The sequence below is a fragment of the Hylobates moloch genome, unplaced genomic scaffold, assembly GCF_009828535.3.
Source record: "Hylobates moloch isolate HMO894 unplaced genomic scaffold, HMol_V3 SCAFFOLD_3, whole genome shotgun sequence".
Taxonomy (NCBI): domain Eukaryota; kingdom Metazoa; phylum Chordata; class Mammalia; order Primates; family Hylobatidae; genus Hylobates; species Hylobates moloch.
Window position 1 is genome coordinate 153,964,673 of NW_026652278.1, and position 23,625 is coordinate 153,988,297.

The 23,625-nt window shown below is 37.8% G+C and overlaps 1 protein-coding gene across 1 annotated transcript in view; it reads left to right on the top strand.

Annotated features, from left to right (window-relative positions):
• Positions 1 to 606: 606 nt before the first annotated feature.
• Positions 607 to 23,625, top strand: part of CPE (carboxypeptidase E) — a 121,751-nt gene continuing 98,732 nt past the window's right edge. The window contains exon 1 of the mRNA XM_032148858.3: positions 607 to 1,268. Coding sequence (XP_032004749.1) covers positions 962 to 1,268 — 307 coding nt within the window. The 5' untranslated portion in view covers positions 607 to 961. The remainder of the gene's footprint in view (positions 1,269 to 23,625) is intronic.

Consider the following 23,625-nt stretch of genomic DNA (forward strand, 5'->3'; position numbering starts at 1 on the left):
AAAAGGAATGGAGGTGTCATGTCATCGTCGGAGTTTTCTTAACAGGATTTAATCTTAATGCCAAACTAAATCCTTTGTCTAAAGCATCAGCAGAGTTGTACTTTATTTTCCCCGTAGTATTAAAGAGGAGGGCTGGTGCAGGCACAGCCACATGACATTGCCTTATCTGTTTTGTCTGTTTGTTTTCTGGAAGAATCTAGGAATGTGCATAAATACAATTAAGGACAGTATCTACAAACTGGAAGAAAGCATTTCTATTCTCTTAAACCTCTAAATCAAAGCACTTAATGTTCTGATTTCCAGCAAGACCTTTCAATAAATGGAAACCCAACCCTTGGGTTTGTGTTTTGACTCTTGATACAGTTATGAAAGACGCATCAGGAGATGGCAAGTGGCTGCCAGTACTTCCTTTTTTTCTGGAATATTCTCTAATTCTTGGTGTATCAAGATGGAAACTGGTAGGCTTGGAATAGATGTCCCTTTAAAAGGCTCCACTAACAATACAAGAATATTTTTTCCATACGCAGTGACGTGGGTGGGTCATGGGTGTCTCAATGACAGTAACGTTCCCGAACCCCGGACCTTAGCTGTCATTTCACCTGCGTCGTCCCGGACGCCATTTGGCTGTTGACGTGGTTCCGAGCCAACAAATAACGCCAGCAGCCCTCCCAGATCCACGCCGGCCCGTCTCTCCGCCGGCCCCCTCCTCGCAGTGGTTTCTCCTGCAGCTCCCCTGGGCTCCGCGGCCAGTAGTGCAGCCCGTGGAGCCGCGGCTTTGCCCTTCTCCTCTGGGTGGCCCCAGTGCGCGGGCTGACACTCATTCAGCCGGGGAAGGTGAGCGAGTGGAGGCTGGTGAGGAACTTGCCACCCCCAGCAGCGCCGGCCGGCTAAGCCCAGGGCCGGGCAGACAAAAGAGGCCGCCCGCGTAGGAAGGCACGGCCGGCGGCGGCAGAGCGCAGCTATGGCCGGGCGAGGGGGCCGCGCGCTGCTGGCTCTGTGCGGGGCACTGGCTGCCTGCGGGTGGCTCCTGGGCGCCGAAGCCCAGGAGCCCGGGGCGCCCGCGGCGGGCATGAGGCGGCGCCGGCGGCTGCAGCAGGAGGACGGCATCTCCTTCGAGTACCACCGCTACCCCGAGCTGCGCGAGGCGCTCGTGTCCGTGTGGCTGCAGTGCACCGCCATCAGCAGGATTTACACGGTGGGGCGCAGCTTCGAGGGCCGGGAGCTCCTGGTCATCGAGCTGTCCGACAACCCTGGCGTCCATGAGCCTGGTAAGGGCGCTGCCCCCTGACAGCCCTGGGGGCATCCCGGAGGGCGGGCGGCAGAGGGTGGGACTGGTGGCGATGGGGGAAGGAGGGATGGATGGGCCCAGGGGTGCCTCTTGGTAAAAGGTATCTAAGGTGGAAGGTGGAAAGTGGGGGGAGGGATGGAAATGGGGAAGAACCCGACTTAGAGCGCCAGTGGCCCAATTTCTGCTTTCCCGTCCGATCCCCCCCAGCACCAATCCCATCTCCCCAGACCTTAGGCCACCCTCTAGTAAGTATAGGCTTGGGAGGCTGGGGTGGCGGGGGATGGAGGGTTAGCAATACAGAAAAAACAAATCCTGACGCACGCAACCCCAGCGGTCGCTCTCACTTTGCTGTGTGAAAAACCCGAAGGAATGATTGCGAGTCCCCAGCAAGGGGGTTTGGTCTTCCTTGCTGAAAAGAGTAGAAAGATAAGGTGCAGAAGGCAGTGATTTAGAGGAAAGGAGAACGAGGGAGAAAGAGTCATTTATCATTTTTTCTCTAATTTCCAGAGGACCAGTTTATTGGCTCTGTGTACCCATCTCTACCTGTGTGTGCATACGTATTAGGTACACTCGCTGCTGTGGATGCTTGGGGAATCTTAGGGATATTGCCAATCTGGGGTGGTGGTGTATACAGACACGTTGGTGCCCATCTTCCTACCAGGGTGAAAAGTGGTTTCTGACTTTTGAAACCAGATTTTGAAACCGCACAAGGCCTCTCCAAGGAAAAGGGAGTATTCCATTTTCTCTGCTATAACCATTTGAGATGAATAGTTTGTGATGGGGTCTTTATTCCAACTGATGTTTCCAAATAACCATCTGTATTCATCTTTCCTAGAAGTACGTTAAAGCACGTTTTGGTTTATGTTAATTGTGATGCATTTACTATTAATGAAGAGGTATTTAAAAATGTTCTTGGGACTTTTTTTCATTATGTTTCTGCTTAGGAAATAATTTGGGCCTGGTCTTCTGATAATCAAGGTACAGCTAAAGTAATCTGTGCTAATAATATCAGCATGGGATGCTTAATTTTTGTTTAATGACAAAGCAAGCAAGAAAAGTAGGCTAAAAATTCTCAGTGCAGGGCCGGTATAGTTTTATAATGATACATAAGAACCAAACCAAGAAGGGATTAAAATAGGTGATCAATAGACATTTTGATCTTCAAATATATAGTAGATGGTTTGATCAAGAATAAATCTTCAGGAAATATTTCTTACCTTCAAATAATATAAGAAATAAAGGTTTGTGTAAGTTTGCTGTCAAAATTCTAAGATCAGATCCTAGAAAACATTTAATATTAACTACTCTGTCTAGCAGGATTCAGCATGTAGGATTGGACATTTTGAAACTTAGTTTCATAATGTTATCTGAAGAAAAGGAAAAATTTACAATGTGATAACTGATTTTCAGCTAAATCCAATAACCAAAGCCAAGATATCCTAGGCACGGTTAAAGCTAATGTAAGTATTTGTGACTCTCCTGCTGCCTACTTAATGAGAACCCTTTGTTACTCTATTTTGTAGATTGATCCCAGAGTTTTTTGCATTGTTACTTCAAGAGATTATATGAAAGCTAATGTTTAACTTTTTGTTGTTTCAAATTTGGAAATAAAATTTTAAAGTGATATTACAGTTAGAAAGTGATACGCTTTAGAAAATGAAAACAATGATCCCTTTGCTTAAGTATCTGGAATATATAGTTCATCAAGGTTTGCGAATCCTTCTTTTCGATTGCAAGCTGTATGAAGTGGGGACCCTGACTCCAGCACCCAGCTCATGTTTGGCACACAGCGGGCTTGAATATACATTATGAAATAATCTACATTATGGAAAAATACTGAATATTTAGTATGGAAAAAATGAATCCATCAATAGCTGCATAACACAGTGTATTAAAATAAAATGTTTAATTCTTCATACATACAAAATACGTCGATTGAATTCCTCTTAGAGACAAACTTGGAAGTGTTGTACAATGTGTACTTTACAATTCCTTTTTAAATGAAGGAGACTCTAAGTCTATGGTATTACTAATAGAATACAAAATGTCTCTGTCCCTTATATTTTTAAAAGTAGGAATAAACTATTATAAACCAACACTAACAAAACTACAAGGTGATATCCCCCTCCATCACCTTTTATGAGGGTCAAGGAGGTTAGAAATCTTCAGGAAACTAGTAAACATAGAGATCTGATCAGTATACAAGTTTGATGGTGCTTGTGTGAATTAACTTTAAGGAAGTTTGGATAAAGGAAAATGTTCACCATTCTTAAATGGCTTTTCAGTTTCTTTTAGGTTAAACTATTTTAAGAAGTAAAAAGGAATACTTATTCTGAGGTACAAGTGAGCTCATTCAGTGTTTTTTTTTTTTGAGCACCTGTATACTCAATGTGGACCAGACTTCTGTGAGTCGTGCCTCGGCACGACCCATAGAAGATAACACAGAAGATAGTCCCTTGCCCTGAGGGGAATAGAGAATTGGGAGCTTGAAGAACAGCATAAAGGGATGTGAGGCTGCAAGATCGGCTTTGGGAGGACTGGAGAAAAAGACAGTAGGGTCAGCAGGTCAGGGAGACTGGATTATTGAAGAATGGATGACAAAAGATAGGAAACGTACAGTTTGTTGACATTTACAAATTCCAAAATAGCTGGTATAGATATCTGTCTTCACTAGGACCCCTGCTTTTGAAAAAGGGCCAACTGTCTTTACTATTTTCACCTTTTAAGTACCTTATTTTTTGTTTGAAATAACATTTCTGATTCAGCTTTAGGAAATAATATTGAACTTAAGAAATGTGTTTACTTGACTGAAATTTTGAGGTGAAGTTGCTCATTTTTGTTTTATTTTCCAGCAAGAGAGGTGTCAGATTTGTTGATTAGTTTTCTTAATCTAGATTCTTTTCCTGAACATTAAAAAACCAGTGGATTTCTAAGGATTTAGTTGTCGTAACAGAAGAACTCCAAGAAAATACAACAACATACCCACATAAAGCCCTTTCTTGTGGTAGAATCAGCAAGCTAGAGGTTTGCTTCGTTAGACTAGCAGTTTTTGGACAGACATGTTTGTTGATACAATTAGCTCTTTTCCTGAGCAGAAAGAAGTGATCTTTATACATGCTTGGTACAGGACATGGGGTGTAGTTGAGCTTATCTCCTGAAAATGACTCTCTTTGCAAGATGTTCAACATTTGAATTCATCAAAAGGCAAAGCAAATTCCATTTTGAATTGGTCATCGAGGAATAGCCAAACCTATTCTGTGATGACATCTTAGGAATCAGCTTGATTGTTGACCAGCTGAATGTTGGGTCTCAGTCATCAATTTTGTATCACTTCTGAGGTCTGCAAAAATCTGTTGAAAGAGGGTTGCGAGCAGCAGCCAATTTTAATAAGCAGAACCACAAATGGTCCTGTCACTGGTCTCATCTTCTCAGACATTGTTAAGTCTGGACCCCAGATGGGTTTCCTCTACAGTGGGAGTTAGTGTTTGTGGCCCATTTGGAACTGGGATGAAGAATGAGCTTAGACTAGGCTAGGGGCTGATTCTAAGTGCTCAGATATGCCCCATTAGATATCATACCTGCTAGGCATGATCATTTTTCCCATTTTTCTTTCCTTTTACTTAGATTTTATACTTTTTTCTTATTTCCATGCTTAAGGACTCATGTATTCAAACCCAAACGTATGCCTTCCTAGGCATGTATATCCGTCATCGAAATACAGTACTCATAAAAGAAACCTTTATTATCTTATGTTTAAGTAATGGATTCTGTGTTCCCAGACCACTCCACCCAGAGTTAAATCTGAGTTAAGATTAATTTGCTTAAAACACTATTTCTTTTACATGTAGTTCAAGATAGCTTTTGGGAAGTAAATCTGATTTATAGCTAAAATGCTATCTCAAAAACATTCTTTAGAGCAGGATTTTTCTTTCTCAAAGGCTGGAATGATTATTTTGGACGTATTCCTCTCTGAATCTGTTAAAATTTAAAGTGTATAAATGCCAGTGTGCATTTGCCAAATATTGTGATGGAACGTTTAATGCTGGCAAAGTTTCCACACAACTTGAAAAAAAGAAGTGTGGATTTTTATTATTTGTATGGCCTCTTTTTATAGCAGATTAGTATGTATTAGTGGCAAATGGTTACAACTAAGTAACACCTTAAAATTTGTGAAGATAGATGTTAGATCCTAGAGAAGAATCTAGACCTACCACACATAGTCAAGAGTTATTTTTAGACCTGAATGAGTCAACACAGCTTTTGCCAGAAGTGATGTTCTTGATTGACTTGTGATTGGTTAATGGAAGAGAAGGCAAGTTGGGCTTGCCCCTACACGATAGCCTTTGCTCAGACAAAAGAGGCAGCTTTCCATGACAACTGATTTCAGAGGTGGCAGACAACTCATTTGCTAGTAACTCCCTTACCGGCTTACCATAGGGGCGAAATCCTATTTCTAAATATTATTAAGAAATACGAAATAGCTCTTGTAACGGGTGAGACATTAACCCAGCTTTTCTCAAAGTATATTCCATGGAACATATATTCAGCACGGTTTGATAGGCATTATGTAAACAAAGATAAACAGGTTTGTATATTGAAAGACTTAACAGAGCTCTTAATAAGCTAAGGTACATTTCAAATCTCCAAGTTAGATTCGTACTATATAAGGTTTCCCAGCCTTTTACCATGGGATCTCCTCCTCTCCCGCTGGCTGGTGGCTCACACCTGGTTGAGGCAGGAGGAGTGCTTAAGGCTAGGAGTTTGAGATCTGCCTAGGCAACATCATGAAATCCTGTCTCTACAGAAAAATAAAATTAACTGGGCATGGTAGCATTTGCCTGTAGTCCCAGCTACTTGGGGGGCTTAGGAGGGCGCTTGAGCCCAGGAATTTGAGGCTACAGTGAGCCACGATTGTACCACTGCACTCCAGCCTGGGCGACAGAGCGAGATCCTATCTCAGAAACAAAATAACAACAACAACAACAATAAAAAAGGGAGCTTATCTTGGAAGTAGTGTTACACTTCCATTAGCCCATTATCATTCTTTATCATAGTATTAAAGATTCATTTGTCACAGGAGACTGGATGTAGAACAAAGAAAAAAATGATTCAGTTGGCAATTCTCCAGCAGAGGGCCTCATACAGGGAGCTCTTCAGGGGTAGGGAACATATGTTTTCCATTTTTCCCCTCCATAAACAGCTAGTGTAGTGGTTTGTGTAGAGTAGGCTTTTACGTTATGCTTAGAATCAGAGCATGATTCTGAGGCAATGAGGCAGAGGAGAAATAATTTCATTTGCTTTTTCCTCTCCCTGTCTTATGGAGCTGAAAAGGACACATAATTTTGATGAAAATGATTAAAGTTAGACAAATGCATCACGATTCTTCTTTTATTGTTGAATAGCTTCATGCCTTTAACTTTTGTTCACCTCTTTTCCTTGTGTATGACAAGGGAATACGTTAAGAACTCAGAACTCACAGGATCGCTGTGAGGCCAAAGTAGTGTAGTATATAGAAACACATTTAATGAAGTTGCTTACATCTGGTTATTAAGAAGAAATGCTAATTTGTAAATATTCTTTTTTTACTTTCAGTTGGTCTGGAAACTGTGCTCCATGGCCTTTAAGTCATTTAGCGTAGGCACTCTTGGCTGCGTCATCACGTGAGATCTGCCTCCACCAATCCTGCGGAATGCTTTCCTCTTAGGATGCTGTTGCACAGGCTTAGTTGATAGCCCTGAAGGACTTTTTCCCTCTTCTTACTGTTTTTTTTGTTCACAAATGTTTGCTTTTTTTTTTTTTTTTTTTTTTTGAGATGGGGTCTTGCTGTGTCACCCAGGCTGGAGTGAAGTGGCACGATCATGGCTCACTGCAGCCTTGAACTCTAGGGCTCAAGGTGTCTCCCTCCTCAGCCTCCTGAATAGCTGGACTACAGGTGTGAGCCACCACACCCTGCCTGTTTGCCTTTTATCAATTTTAAAATGTGGGACATTCTTGCTTTTCTTCAGTTTGATATGATGATGAACAATAATCATCAAGCAAGCTTGAATCAAGCAAGCGTCACTCAATAGGAACAAAGTGTGCGTCAGTATTTGAGAATGTCTTTATGGTTGTTTCTTTAGGTAGCCAAATAAATCTAGGGCAATATCAACATTTTCATTGGCAATCTGACTTATTTTTCTAAAGAATTTATGGTGAAACTGCTCCGGTCCTGACTAACTTAGTCTTTTACAGTCTCAGCAGAAGCAAAAGCTCTTTGAAACCTCCTTTCTCCCCGCTCCCTAACTTTCTTACCCCTACTGGGGCTCTTTCTTTATGCTTCCATATTTCTTTGGAGAGCTGTAAAGAATTACAGTGTGGACTTTGATGTCAGGGGACTTGAGCTCAAATCCTGAGGCTTCTTATTTTTAGCTGAGTGTCCCTGGGCAAGTCAATTAACTTCTCTCTACCTCCCAAATTCATCACCTATGAAATGACAATAATGTGATGATTAAATGAGGTGGTAAATATAAAGTTCTTAATTCAATATGTGGCAACAATTATTATTACCTCATTATGGCATTTTCCATTGTTGGTCTACATGGGATAAATCTATAGACAAAATACAATCCCGGACAAGAAGAAGCTCCTATAGCTCTTGTAGCTTCTTGTGCTCTAGGATTGTATTTTGTTTATATATATTTTTTAATTCCAAATGTCTAGTATTATGCTTGGGACATAGTGAATATTCACTGAATAGACTCAGTGAATGTTTTTGAATAAATGAAGTTTCTCAAATAGGCAAAGATGCATATCATAAAACAAAGCCATGTTGGTTGATGTTGACATCATGCATATTAGCATGCCAGAAGTGTGATAACAAGAAAGGATAGAGATGGTACTTTTCTTTTGCATATGCTTATTTTTTGTGTGCGCTGAATCCAGTTTTGCATAATGGAGAAATACACCAACGTGAATTACATGTCTTTTCAAGTTTCAGTGCTGAACTTGCTGTGTTTGTTGTCTCATATAACTGGACTGGTAAGGGGTTCTCTTCCTTTTGGAAGAGAAGGATCTTCAGACATCTTAGAAAGTTAAGCTGCTTTTTAAGTGTTAAATACACATTTTAAAGATAATTGGTAAGCATTTATTTCATAAAATTTTGACCTTTAAAAACTCTGCATGAGACCTGAGTGTTAAAAACTAAGAGCTATGTGCGTGTTTTTAACACAGAAGATATGCATCTCCAGGTTTTCATTTTCCTTTTTCTCATGAAATGGTATTCAAATTGTGCACTTCGAAATGCCACAGAGGAGGAGGTTTATCCGAGCTAGGTGATGGGTCAAATGAACTTAAATTTGAAACATGTTTAAATTTGCCCTTTTCTTTCCTTCTCATTAATTACTGGAATTGCCATGAGTCCGTTGCTCTGTGAAGGTTTCTCTTTCTTTGAACATTCGGGATATGGTGTTTTGTAAGTGATCTAACAGCCAGCTTTTTCTAATAAAACATGGCCTAAGAGAAGAGCCTGTTTGTGTTACTAGTGTCTTTTATGATTTTCAAATGATTTACCCACTTCTTTGACTGTCCCTAGATGAGTAATCTTTGAAGGGTAGGGTGGCACATGTGGAGTATTAAAGAGATGGCTCTTAAGCAAAGATAAATGAATTACTTATGATAATACACCGTGGAACAACTTTCCACTACTGGTAAATATTTTGTTTTCTACAGAAATCTCTTTACTATCAAATCATTGCTAAACGTCATAGTTCTATAATAATCACATTTGAAGACGTTTCATTTCAAACACAGGCTGATTATTTTAAAATGGATGTAAATTGTTTATTTTCTAAGTAAGCCTAAATATAACTTAAATTCAGGTTGCTAAAAAACCTCTTGCTGGCCAGGCGTGGTGTCTCACACCTGTAATTCTAGCACTTTGGGAGGCCAAGGCGGGCGGATCACGAGGTCGGGAGTTCAAGACCAGCCTGACCAACATGGTGAAACCCTGTCTCTACTAAAAATACAGAAATTAGCCAGCCGTGGTGGCACGTGCCTGTAATCGCAGCTACTCAGCAGGCTGAGGCAGGAGAATCGCTTGAACCCGGGAGGCGGAGGTTGTGGTGAGCGAGATCGCACCACTGCTCTCCAGCCTGGGCGTAGAGTGAGACTCTGTCAAAACAAAAAACAAAAAACCTCTGTGTTGGTCAGGCTTGTCTTGAACTTCTGACCTCAGGGGATCTGCCCGCCTCGGCCTCCCAAAGTGCTGGGATTACAGGCATGAGCCACTGCGCCCAGCCCGCCCCAAATTTCTTGCTGTGGTTATGCATGTCAAGGTAATTAGAAGGAACAATAATTATCGCATTTATTTGCTCAATGTAGGTAGGCAACTCCTCATATGTTCAGATCCCAAAGTGATGCTGACTGATTGGACCTATCCAATTTCTCTTCCTATATAGGCGAAAGTATTTAAAATCATAAAATCTTTCCTTCACTATGCAGCTGCTAGTCACTGCCATTGTGTAATGTTTTCTCCAAGAAATAGCTGATTTCTAGAACTCTGCTCAAAATTTGCACAAATCATAACCTTTAGCCATGAGTTTAGGGTAGTGAAACTTGAATATAAAGATCGGATTGTCACCTTCCTGACCCATGTCCTGAATACCCTTTTTCCTTTTCTTTTTTTAGCCAAGTGGTAATTTGTAAAACAACCTTTCTTCATAACTATTATAAAATATTACTGTGTGGCATTCCACACTGAAATTAACTTTCCAAGATGAAAATGTAGGCCTTTTTTACTAGAACTAATAATTTCAATGTAATTTAGGGAATATTTAATGAACACCTACTATGTCCATGCCATTTTACTTTACCTGCTGGTCACCATTTGAGGCAATGCCATTGCATTTCTTGAAATATGTTATTTCATTTTTTGCTTTGGATTCACTCTTTCACACACATTGAGCTTATATTGCATACTGTATAACCAGTGGATACATTACTTGATTCTGCATAATGCCTGCTGCATATGATGCAGGGGTTGAAGGCTTCTCTATCTTATTCTTAATGTAGCAAACACAGAAACAGTATCTGTAGGGGAAACTACTGAAAATGTTAAAGACATTTGCAAAATGAAATACTTTTTGTCCTTTTTGTGTTTTAGTTGCAGTGCTGGACATCTGATTTTAAAGTACAACAGTCCTATTCAAACATTTTCATTTGTCTCAGATCTTGACATTGTTCAGCACAGATTTTTTTTCTTTAAGTTTACTGGAGGAAACCAGTCTTATTCATTGTGGGAACTCGGTAAATGTTAAGCCAGATTTTCAACATAACCAGCATCAGGGGAATTAAGTTAATGCACTTTTGGAAACTGCATTAACTCCACAAAATCAACAAGACTTTTATAGAGCTCACACAAAGAGAAATCAGCTGCTACATGTATTTTCTCAAGAGTCAAATTCAGTTTTGGGAAAATGCTAAAGCCATAAAAATACATAGGTAGATAAATCTCATGTGAATACTATTACATAGATATTTAATGAATAATACTATGTAGCTAAATAGACTAAAATACTATCTAGACATGTAGGTTTTATTTAGGGTTTGATGATGGCAAGATAATTGTGAATGCAGAAGTCGTCTTTGTTTTAAATTTCAAATTAGTTTAACTATTTATATTTATAGATTTCACTCCTATCTATAAAATAGCCCTTGTTTTTCTTGTTTTTACTTCTACTCATAGCTATTGTCAGGAATTGAGAGTTTTTTCTTTAATCTGAGTGGTTGGTGCTTGTAAAAAATATCATTTCTCAAGAATTTTTTTTCAGGAAGTTTTCTTGGGCTATTATTGTTCTCTGGGTTTTTAAACAGTTGGGCTAACTTTGCCTTTGCTTTCAACAGAATGCTAACCAGATAGCTTCTGAGATAGGTTACAACTTCATGGCTTAAAGTATTGGTTGTGCTGGAGTTGTCGTTCTCCCTGGAGAACAGTCCTTGAGAACTAATTTCATAGCCAGATATGCTGAAACTGTTAGAAGGTTGAGGTGACTTAACGGCCATTTGTAAATTAAACTCTGTAAAATTATTTGGCAAATGAATATTATTAAATGCCACTAGCATAATAAATGAACAAGTCCAAACATCTAGTGAAAATTATAATTTCAATTAGATTTAGGACATATTTTATAATGTCAGTGCTTTATTTTCACAGTTGCCAAATTATAAAGTGAAATGTCTTCTCGTTTCTTAAGGAGACATTTTCAAACTGGTCTGTCTTCTCCTGGAATCAAGATAGTGACTGCACATTTCAGCGTGAACTGTCTGGTGCACGTCTATAGTAGGTTCTCGATGTGTTGTTGAAAGCGTTGAGTGAGCGAACACTTCAGAATGAATGACACACATATTAGATCTAGTTATGCACACTTTGCCAAACCATTGACATGCATGCAAGCACACCTGCTTCTCCAGCTGCAAGGCAAGTAGTTATATCAATACATAATTCTGCCTTCCTTCTAGAACCATGACCTTGAGGAGAGGTGGCTATCTTTGGCAGATTAATTACTGTATCCACAGTGCTTGGCATGTATATTTTGTCACCAACTGGGTCTTATGTTAATGTTCCACCCTAGGTTGATAGTGTTTCTTGTTCTGGTCTTTTCTATATTGAGCCCTGGTTCTGTGTTACCTTCAATCTACTCAGTGAGATGCAGGTCCTCATTCTGTTCTTGGATTTAACATTAATTTCTCCATACAATGGGTCAGACTCAGTACTTAAAATACGGAGGCTTCCTCCTCTGGGAGAATTTTTGCCGCCATTTCTTTATTCCAAATGTATGAGCTGCAGAAAACTTTAGAGGTGTTGAACATGTGCAAAATACCTGATAAAAATGCTTCTATATGTTAATGCATAGGAAGAATTCTATAAACTTTCCTCAAATTAGCCTCCTTCAAATTAGAATAACCTTTGGGTTGAATGTTATTAGATACTTAGAATGGTCTCCCCAATGTCCATAATGGGTTAGTTTCAGTATTCCACTGGTCAGTGTAGCATTGGGATTAGTAGCATTTTTATATTTTCATATGTATGAGTAACACACATTTTTACTGTACTTGTCAAACCCATTTCAATTTCTAATTTCCTCTCCACTAGTTAACTATGGAGTGAACATGAGAAACTTCATTAAAAGAGTATATTCATTTTACTCGTGTGTGTAAATTGTTAGGTTGTATGTTGAGGACAGCTCTAGGTTTCTCTCCAGCAGTGAAAAACATGAACTATGTGATATTTTTAAAATTTTTGAGATCCTTTTCTATTGTTTCTAAACTTCTGAGTAGGCTTTTTTATATAGATTCAGAGTACTGGATAGATGGGAGTGAGGGCACCTTATGCCATTTTAACAAACATTTTCCCTTCTCCTTTGAGTGTATTTCAGTTTGCACAAACTGTATCTTAAAAAATTACACCTAATTTTCAGGGACATCAATTCAGTGTGAGGTATTTTTCCTGGATAGTTTTAAAACTGTTATTTTTGTTGCTGTTATTATTTTAACATTGAAGCTTAACTCATTGGATACTATAATTTTGTGACCTCTGTGTACAGGGAAAGTGAATCAATGAGAATGCATTTTTTAAATGAATGTACAGAAGAGTGAGACTTGTTAATATTTTTTCAAAAATTCATTGGACAAAGCTAATGCATTCATGGGCTCCATAAAGACAGTAGTATAAGGAAAACATTCATACCTCTGCCAACATTTCCAAAAGGCCAAGAAGGCTCCCATTCGTGGAACACGTTACATTTTCCACAATGTTCTCAGCCCTCAGACCAAGGTAGTAAGAACGCTTTATTATCAAAAAGGCCCTACTAACAACTTGCAGTGTAAATCATCCTAATTGGACAGATCACTGAGAAAAAACAAAGACATTCATTCACCAGACATTTGGAAATTCCAGGTAGAAATGCTTTCAAACCAGGCCACATTTGGAAATCAAACTCTGAGTAGTAGAGGGCTGTAAACGAAATACTGTATCTTTTATTTCTGTATGTGTTATTATATTTGTAGCGCGAATGTACTTATTTAACAATAATAACTAAGTGCCTCCTATATGAGTGACATTCTGCAAATTGAAGAGGTATTTCAAAAGGGAGCAAGAAACAACAGTATTTTACCAAGTACTTTGTATGAAGGTATTGACTCTAACTCTTCAGGGAGTTATAAGAGAGTGGTCTACAGTGGAGGGCTTTCAGAAGGAGGTGGAGCTTTGAGCAGGACTTAAAAGATGCATAAGATATGGAAAGTCAAAGAGAGAACTTTATTCTAAGCTAGTAAAAAATCATTCACATTTCTTGTGTTTTTTTCTTCATTGTTCTGAATGTGGTGACATATAAGCATTCAAGATACATTGTGCCAGATAATTATGTTCCATTAACATGTGAAATTTTCATCTACAGAAAATTTTTGTTTAGAGAATGCTGTTTTGGGGGTGCTGTGCTTTGGGGCTGATTTCCCTCATCAAGACGGTAAAACTATTTGGGATGGAGCATATACTAATATAAATATAATATACTTATATATATAGTATATATATAGTAGTGTATATACTAATATATAGTGTATATATGTATATAATATATATTTATATATTTACATATAATAGTATGTATACATAATATATATATCACATATTGTAAATATATGATATATGTATATGTAATATGTAATATACATATTATGTATATTATGTATATAATATTATGTATATAATATATATGTATATATTATGCATACATATTCAGAGCTAACCTTTGGGTATTAATGAGAGTTGGAGTCCAGAGCCTAGCATATATGTAATATGTAATATACATATATCATATATTTACAATATATGATATATTATATTAAATATATAATATATGTATATATTATATTAAATATATATTTATAAATTATAATGGAGCTTATACTTATATATTATATTTATATTACATTATTATGTAATTATGTATATTATGTATATATCATGTATATAATATATATGTATATATTATGCATACATATTCAGAGCTAACCTTTGGGTATTAATGAGAGTTGGAGTCCAGAGTCTAGCATATATGTAATATGTAATATACATATATCATATATTTACAATATATGATATATTATATTAAATATATGTTTATATTATATTAAATATATATTTATAAATTATAATGGAGCTTATACTTATATATTATATTTACATTACATTATTATGTAATTATGTATATTATGTATATATCATGTATATAATATATATGTATATATTAATATTATATATATATCATAAGGACTATTCCATATAACTCATCCCAAAGGGAAATCAGCCTCAAAGGACAACACCCCCAAAACTGCATTCTCTAAAATGAAAATTTTCTCTAGATGAAAATTTTACATGTTAATGGAACATAATTATCTGGCACATATATAGTCTGTTATAATATATCACATATATAAATCAAACATAAACAGTTATATAGTGTATAATTATAAGTAGAATTATATTAAGCATATACTAGATTATATTGTAATTAGCAACAATTGATTAGTAATACTTTTCCTCCCTAGGTAGCTATTATTGAGTACTCTCTAGTAAGTCATGGAATATAAAGATGTTATGTAATTTTGATTTTGTTAGGCTAATTTCCAGCAGTTAAGTATAGTTCAATTAGTGTTCTGTTTTGACTATGTAATTCAAAAACTATGTTTTGTAAAAACCCACAAAAATAAGAACAAGAACAAAAAAAGCAATGTCGTTTGAGTTATTGAAGGAGAATTCAGCCCATAGATTTTCTCCATGCTTTGGCAGCTGTTTTAGAGCATTCATCCAGCTGCATTTGTCTAACACTTGAATAATGATCATGCAGTTTGTCAGATGCTTTTGGGAGAGAAATTCACTACGCAGAAATATTTAGTATTTAACTAATTTTTCCAATTATAGGTTTTTGATTAGAGTAAATTTATTTTGAATTACTCCTGATGTTAAACCCAATCTTCATTAGTGTTCCATAGAATTGTGAAACATTAGAATTATAGTTTTTTCCTAGCTAGAAGGAGCACTCTCATTTTATAGATGATTAAGTTGAGCTTCAGAAAGAGATTAAACAACCTGCCCAAGGTTTTGAAGCCCAGGAGGCTTGGAACTCATTTTCTGATATACAGTTGGACACTCTTCTTAAAGTATTTCCCATAACAATGTACACAGTTGGAGAAAAGAACATAACTATTTCTTATTGGTCATGGAGGGTCATGAGCTGTTTATGTCTGTGAGGGCGTTACTGGAATGTAACTTATCAGTTATGTTTTCAAATCCTTAGAGCAGAGCTTCTTGACCTGTGTGCTGTAAATGGGTATGGGTGTGCCAGAGGTGGATGGACAGGGCCTAGGGTGGCAAAAAATCAGGAAAGCATTGAAATAAATCACTCCAGCACACTGTAAGTACATACAGAAAATGTTATTTTTCTTGGCAGTAGAATCCATTCTCTAGGAAGAAACAAGCTTTTGTTGGAAGACTGCTCTGATAAACTTTTTGGAGGGCTGGGCCTTCAGGAAGGCTGAGGACCTAAACTGGATAAAAGGGAGAGGGACATATTCAGAGGGTGTGTAGAGAGTCAGAGAGAGAGAAGAGAAAGACTTAAGGGCTGGTGGCTCAAGAGAAACTTTGGGGAAACAGGAATAATGGATGCGGACATCAGCAGATCTACAGCGCTCCATAATGATTTGTGGAGTAAATTACTTTGGGAGATGGGATGAAGTGCTTAATCTTGCTTTGAGTTAGGGACTGGTAAAATCCAAGATTGCCCAAGGAAAGACTGTTCCATATAAGTTACAATACAATTATGAAAACTTATTAGCAAAGATCAGATACCTACTATACCACAGTGCTTCTGCGAATAGATTCAAGTAATTTTTTGAATTTAAGCCTGGCATCTCCCACATGACTGACCATTTAGGAATCCTGGTCCTAAGAGAACATGACCATTGGGAATGGGCCTCTGGGAAGGGTGCTGTGGTGTGCAAGGGCAACCCTCAGTTATGTGCACCAAGCAGAATGAATCATGTGTTGTGTCACAGGAAGTGAAGGGTGAATAATATAAATAACTAAAAATGGGTGAGGTTTCCTGTTAAAAAAAACATACTCGTGTTGATCTGTTCATGTGTCCGCATTACATTTCAATGTGATTGAGTGGGGAGGATTGCTTGGGCCCAGTAGTTCGAGACCAGCTTGGGCAAAATAGCAAGACTCTGCCCCATTAAAATTTTTTTTTTTTATGTGAGAAATGTTATTTGTGCTGAAGGGGATCACATATTTGTTGAGAATGTTTTCCAAACCAACAATCGTCACACAGTTTCTCAAAGGACGTTATTTCCAGGTTTGTAAAAGTTTTATGAAACTTATTAAAATGTTTAAGAATCATTGATAATATATTGCATGTTTAATGAACAGCCTTTATTAAAAAGAAGAAATATATAAAGGAACTATATCTGGAATGAAGAGCCTCCTTAAATGATTGGACAGAAAATAGTGGCATGAATTACTGTAGGAATTTAAGAATATATGATATACGTGTGAATGACTTTTTTTGTTTTGATTTTTGTGTTATGAAAAACTCTACCAAAATGATTAGTTGATGAATTCTGTTGGTAATTTATAGTCAGGATATTAGCAAGCAAAGTATTCCAAAGTCTTCTGGCTGATATTTGTGTGAAAGGTTGTGTTCTCATATGAGCAGGAAATGGGCTAATAAGGCAATGAAAAGACTGGAGATAATTTCACGGTTAATTTGGGGTACAATTTATTTTGATTATAATATTATTTCTAGTGAAAGTATTAAGTCTGAATTATTCAGACAATTGCTTTAATTCTCCATTTGATATTTGACCTGTGCATAGAACTAACCTTTGGGTATTAATGAGAGTGGGAGTCCAGAGCCTAGCCAAGTAAGAGATTAGGAAGCAGAGATGGAAAGAAAGTTCTAACTATGCCAAAGGTCAATGCACAGTACTGGTAATGATTTGACTGGGCAGTTTTATTAGCAGCCATTTCTTTGACAGACCAATAAAAATGACTTACAGATTCTTTTCCAAGTTATCTTATATAAATGAATTATGATGAAAAGAATGTGAACCACATTTCATCTTCTTTCTTGCCTTCTGTTAAATATGTGTTCAGCTTAGAAATTAAATAGCACAGGATAGAACTTGAAATCATAAATTCTGTGCGTGATATGTAGTTCAAAGGTATTACATGATAATTCACATGTAGAGAATTGCACAGGATAGTTGGGAAATGTTTCTTAACCCTCAGAGAATGCTCGCTGGGCACACGCATAACGTGTAGATGCCCAAAGCATTTCAGAAGTAGAATTACGAAAAAACCCCAAAACACTTGTCATGAAAGGTTTGTGAACCTAATCTCGCCTGTATAGACTGGGCTAATTCTGATATTAAGAGGAGTTCTCCCTTCTCTTAAGTAAACAAAAACTAGATTGGCTTTCATCCAATCGGTTATTCTAAGACCACTGCAACTTTTTTCTCTCACAAAAAGGAGTTGCCCTAAAGAAGTTTCATTTGCTTTGCCCTCTTTTTTTTTTCTCCCTCCTCTAAAGGAAAAAAGGTATGTGTGTGTTGAAATCTAAAATATAGGAAAGTTTCCATTTAAAAATACTTTTTAGATAACCAGATTTGCTCTTCGCACAACGAGGTCTTTGGTCCCTGGGTGATATTTTATATCATATTCCTGAATTCTTTCCTGGAGTCATCTTTAACGGGGCTAGGGAATTTATTGGGTGCTGTAAGAACTGTTGGTATGACCCACCATGCTCTCTCTGTCTCTCTGTGTAACTCCTACAACTTGACTTTGAGATAGATCTAAAGAAGTGAGCTATCAAATGTTGGAAATATCAGGTAAGAAGTTACGATAGGCTGGTCATGGTGGCTCACACCTGTAATCCCAGCACTTTGGGAGGCCAAGGCAGGCAGATCACTTGAGACCAGGAATTCAAGACCAGGAGTTTTCAGACCAGCCTGGCCAACATAGTGAAACCACATCTCTACTAAAATACAAAAATTAGCAGGGTGTGGTGGCATATGCCTGTAATCCCAGCTACTCTGGAGGCTGAGGCAGGAGAACTGCTTGAACCTGGGAGGTGGAGGTTGCAGTGAGATGAGATTGTGCCACTGCACTCCAGCCTGGGCAACAGAGCCAGACTCTGTCTCAAAAAAAAAAAAAAAGATAATGGAGATTATTAAAAAGAATAAGATAGACGGAAATATAATATTTAAGCTTAAAGAAGAAGGCTGGGTGTGGTGGCTCACGCCTGTAATCCCAGCACTTTGGGAGGCTGAGGCAGGACAATCACTTGAGCTGGGGAGTTTGAGACCACTCAGACTCACTTGAGACCAGCCTGAGCAACATGGCGAAACCCTGCCTCCACAAAAAAAAAAAAAAAAAATTACGAAATATTAGCCAGGTGTAGTGGTATGCTCCTGTAGTCCCAGCTACTCAGGAGGCTGAGGTGGGAGGATGGCTTGAGCCCAGGAGGTTGAGGCTGCAGTGAGCCATGATCACAGCACTGAATTCCAGCCTGGGTGATAGAATGAGACCTTGTCTCAACAAATAATAAAAATTAAAATAAAATAAAAATAAGACAGTGAAGCCAACTGAAAACAAAAAGTATTAAAACACAGAGAAAGTTAGAAAATAAAGTTTAAAGATGAAGTAGAAAGGCCAAGGAAAAATGTTTAAATGTTGTAGAGAGAATATGAACTTACTATATATTATTGCTCACACTTAAATAATGCTTGGTATATGCCAAGTGATGTTTAAAGGCACAACTTACCCACATATCCCTTATGGGTTTGGTACTATAATTATCCCCATTCTATAAATTAGGAAACTGAGGCCCAGAGAGGTTAAATGATTTATTTAACATCACAGGTTTGTAAGTGGCAAAACCAAGATTAAAATATACATGTATATATAGCTACATTCTTAAATACACAATTCGGTATATTAGACACCTATTTATTTTGTCTTCCTCCCTTCTGATATTAGCTCCTCTCTTCCCTTTTTGGGTAAATGTTCCTTCTTACCATGTGACTTCGGTGGGAGCTGTTGCCATGTTCTTAGACACTCTCTTTCCATGCTTTCGAAGTAAGCATCCTTTCTACCATCTTATCTTGATTATACAACGTTATTTCCAAATATTATTTTAGATTGTCTGCATTTTCATCAGATAAAACAGGATTATCTCCCTTTTATAGGACAAATAGTCATTTCCATTTAAAAATGGAGCTGTATTAAAAACAAGCTTTTGGCCAAACATAGTGGCTCATGCTTGAAATTTCAGCATTTTGGGAGGCCAATGTGGGAGGATTGCTTGAGGCCAGAAGTTTGAGACCAGTCTGGGTGACGTAGCAAGACGCTGTCTCTACCAGGAAAAAAAAAAAAAAAAGAAAGAAAAATTAGCCAGGCATGGTGGTGCATGCCTATAGTCCTGGCTACTCCAGAGGCTGAGGTGGGAGGATTTCTTGAGCCCAGGAGTTGGAGGCTGCGGTGGGCTGTGATTGCATCACTGTACGTAGCTTGAGTGACAGAGCAAGTCCCCATTTCTAAAAAAAAAATAACAATCCCCCCCACTAAGGTTTTAATGTTATCTTGTACATTCATGCTAAATAATTTAGAGGCTGGTAACAAAAAGAATATTGTTCTGGTCTCAATTAATTAATTATTCTAATTAATACATAAACTTATTTTATTAATTGCTTATTTACATCAGATATAATATTAGTAAAAGATTGATAAGAGCAGGTACCAGTGACAATTTTCTGAGACATTAAGATTTTTCTTTATATTTAGGACTATTAGCCTACAAGTGCTAATATATACACATATATACACACATACATATACACATGCATACACATATATACATATATGTATATAGGTGTATAAATACATATAGGTACATATATACATATAGGTACACATATACAAATGTTCATGTGTATACATATGCATACACACACATTTAAATGGAGTATGTTTATCTAGAAATCAGGAAAGTTAGAAACTGAGAGTAAATAAACATTTAAAAATGGAAAGGCAAATGGCTTTTCAAGATAGCCCTGATTTTAGGTCAATGGAAAAAATCTAAGCAGTTATTTTAACTAAAGTATCTGGTGATCATAGCTTGGAAGATCTGGAATTTTAAGGTGGGTGGCTCACTTGACTTGAAAATCCAATATTTTTTCTGAAGTAGGTGTTGCCATGGTGACAGAACGGCTTAGCAACTGAAGACAGATTTCATTGGCTGGCTGGCTGCAGACTTGCTTGTTGAATGGCATTAATATGTTGCCTCCTGCTGTTTTTTATGAAGGAGACCATCTGGCATTAGCTGTATTTAAAGGTACAGTTCTGTTAAACAAAGAATACCAGGTGATATACACTGAGGTGTTAAAAATAGGTTTTGCAGGCATTAGTTGGTTTAATCAATCAATGACTAAGAAGTTCCACTTCAAATCACAACCTAGTATAACCAATTAATTCACGATTCTAGGCTTTGACAGCAGGCATTAAAGGGTTTTTTTGTACTTACTTATATTATAAAAATTTAATTGCCTAAATATACTATACTAAATGATCATATTAATCTTGATGTGCCTAAAAATTAATCTACTTGATAAACTGTTCTCTCACTTATATGTTCATAAACCAGAGATGTAGTTTTAAAATAATGATTACTGAGGATGTTTAATATATCAGAGCATAAACAGCTGTCAGTTTTTCTTTTACTTTTGAGGGTGATAAAAATAATGGATTTTCAAGTAAGATATATTAAGATGTCAAATGCATCTATTCTACTAATTATAACTGTTGATTCTAAACAATAAATACCTGTTGTACATCTGTGAAAAGACATACCCTCTTTTTTATTTTTTGAGAGAGAGTCTCTGTCACCCAGGCTGGAGTGCAGTGGCATGATCTCGGCTCACTGCAACCTCCACCTCCCAAGGTCAAGCGATTCTCCTGCCTCGGCCTCCTGAGTAGCTGGGACTACAGGCACACGCTACCACACCCAGCTAATTTTTGTATTTTTAGTAGAGATGGGGTTTCACCATGTTGGCCAGGCTGGTTTTGAACTCTTGACCTCAGATGATCCACACGCCTTGGCCTCCCAAAGTGCTGGGACTACAGGTGTGAGCCACCGTGCCTGGCCACATATCCTCTTTTAAAGGAGTTCCCAATATACTAGGGAGGATAAGACACATGCATATGTTATGGTAAGACAGAAAATGACAAGTACCTTAAGAGTAATACAAAGCGAAGTTTGAGATTGAAGAATGGAGGACACGTTTAATAAGGATACTCACCGAGACTTCTGATTGGCTTAATCTTGACCAGTGGAGAGGAGAGAAGAGAATTCTAGGAGAAACAGTAGCATTCATCAGTGTTATAATCACAGCCTCTCTAAGAGTGGGTTCCAAGATAATGTTCAGAGGATAATAACACAGCACTTTGTGCTTAGACCTTGCTATACACACGTAGAGGAAGCAAAATCTTTACAAATAGTCTTTGGCCATATCATGAATATGCTTAAATGCTAGGCTGAGGATTTAGACTTCATTTGTTCAGGAATTAATAGAAATAGATCATTTGTGAGTTGCTAATTTAAGAAAAAGATATTGTATGCTTTGACATCTTTAGGGAGGTGTTGTGGACCCACCACCTGGAGAGAGATATATGGCCATCAGTTTGAAATGAAAATCATTTCATGGCAGAATTTGAGGACAGAGGAAAAGATTTAGGAGTCATTTGCCTGACTGGTGAGGGTGAAAATGGCGATTATGGATGAGATGACTGAGGGACGGAGAATAGGCAAAGGAGAGAAAGTGTATCAGGCAGAAACTTAGAACACACCAACATTTTTAAGATTAAATGAGCAAGAAGAGAGCAGAGAGATGTAGTCAGAGAAAGAGACAGTAGGTATGATTCAGAGCTGTAGTCTCAAGATAGGACTGGGGGCATATGACGATGCCCAGTGCAGTGGAAGTTAATGAAGCAGAGGATACAGTAAAGGTCACTCACTCCCAGCACTGGTTGGAAGTCACTGGGGACATTTGGGGAAGTAGTTTCAGTAGAGTCAAGAGGAATAAGTCAAACAAATGGATAAGGAGTAAGTGAAGGGCAGTTTCACCTCTAACAATCACCTTTTCTCTCACCCATTCATCAAACCAAGCCTTTCTTTTTTAAAGGCTAGTCAAGTGAAGCAGTGGGAGTAAAGAAGGAATAAACTAAGTTTTTTGAAGATTACATACTATTTTCAACACACATTCATTCCTGAACTCATATCATTGTGGCAGTCACTGCATTACTCTCTTCATATGGTTCTCACAAAGGGCCACTACTGACTTCTTAATAGGGTGACCTTATGTCTTGGTTTCCACCATATTCAGTGTTCCTGGGGTATTTTTGTTAATAGAGCCCTCTGTCACCCTCAAAACTGTGCTAGTTTGGATGATAAATTATGAGTTATCCCAGCTCTTAACCACCAGTTCTAATGAGCAGTTTTCAATCTTTATCTTACTTGACCTTATTTGATTTTTTTTTTTTCTTTACACAGCTGACTACTCCCCTTTAGTGTGACTTGAAATCCCACTTCTTTGATTTGTACTGGATAACTCTTCTGGTTCTCCTGACACCTTCTCAGTCTTTTCTGCGGCCTTCTCTTCTGTCCACCCTGTAAGTGGTGTCATTGCTTAGAGTTCTGTTCTTGGTTTCTTCTCTTCATTACACACCTTTTCCGTAGACAAGCTCACTCATAACAACAGGTGCAGTTAACTAGAAGCCAGTGATGGAAAAATATAACCCTTGTTTCTCCCCCCGAGCTTCAGATTTGCACATCCACCTGCCTAGTGCACTTTTACTATAAGTGATACTCAACATGTGGACAAGAACTTGAGCATTGGAGTGAGACATAAGGCTGCCAGGTCTGCCATTTAATAGCTTAATGGCCTTAAAGAAGAAAGTCTCTATGTGGCTCAGCTTCCACTCTGTAAAATCATGAAACCTGTCACGTAAGGTTTATGTGCAGGTAAAATGAAATAGCACATGTAACGTGCTAAGCACAATTCATGGCACACAATATACACTTAATGAATAATAGAAATTATTATTATTTCCCAAACTGTATTCTCCTCCCATTATTTCTTGTCTTGTGGAACATCTGCCTTCCTGAGTGGAGGAGGGTTTATGTGTGGGGGAACATGAAATACTTTTGGAAAGATTGAGTGATGCCACAATATGTGAGGCCCTGGAA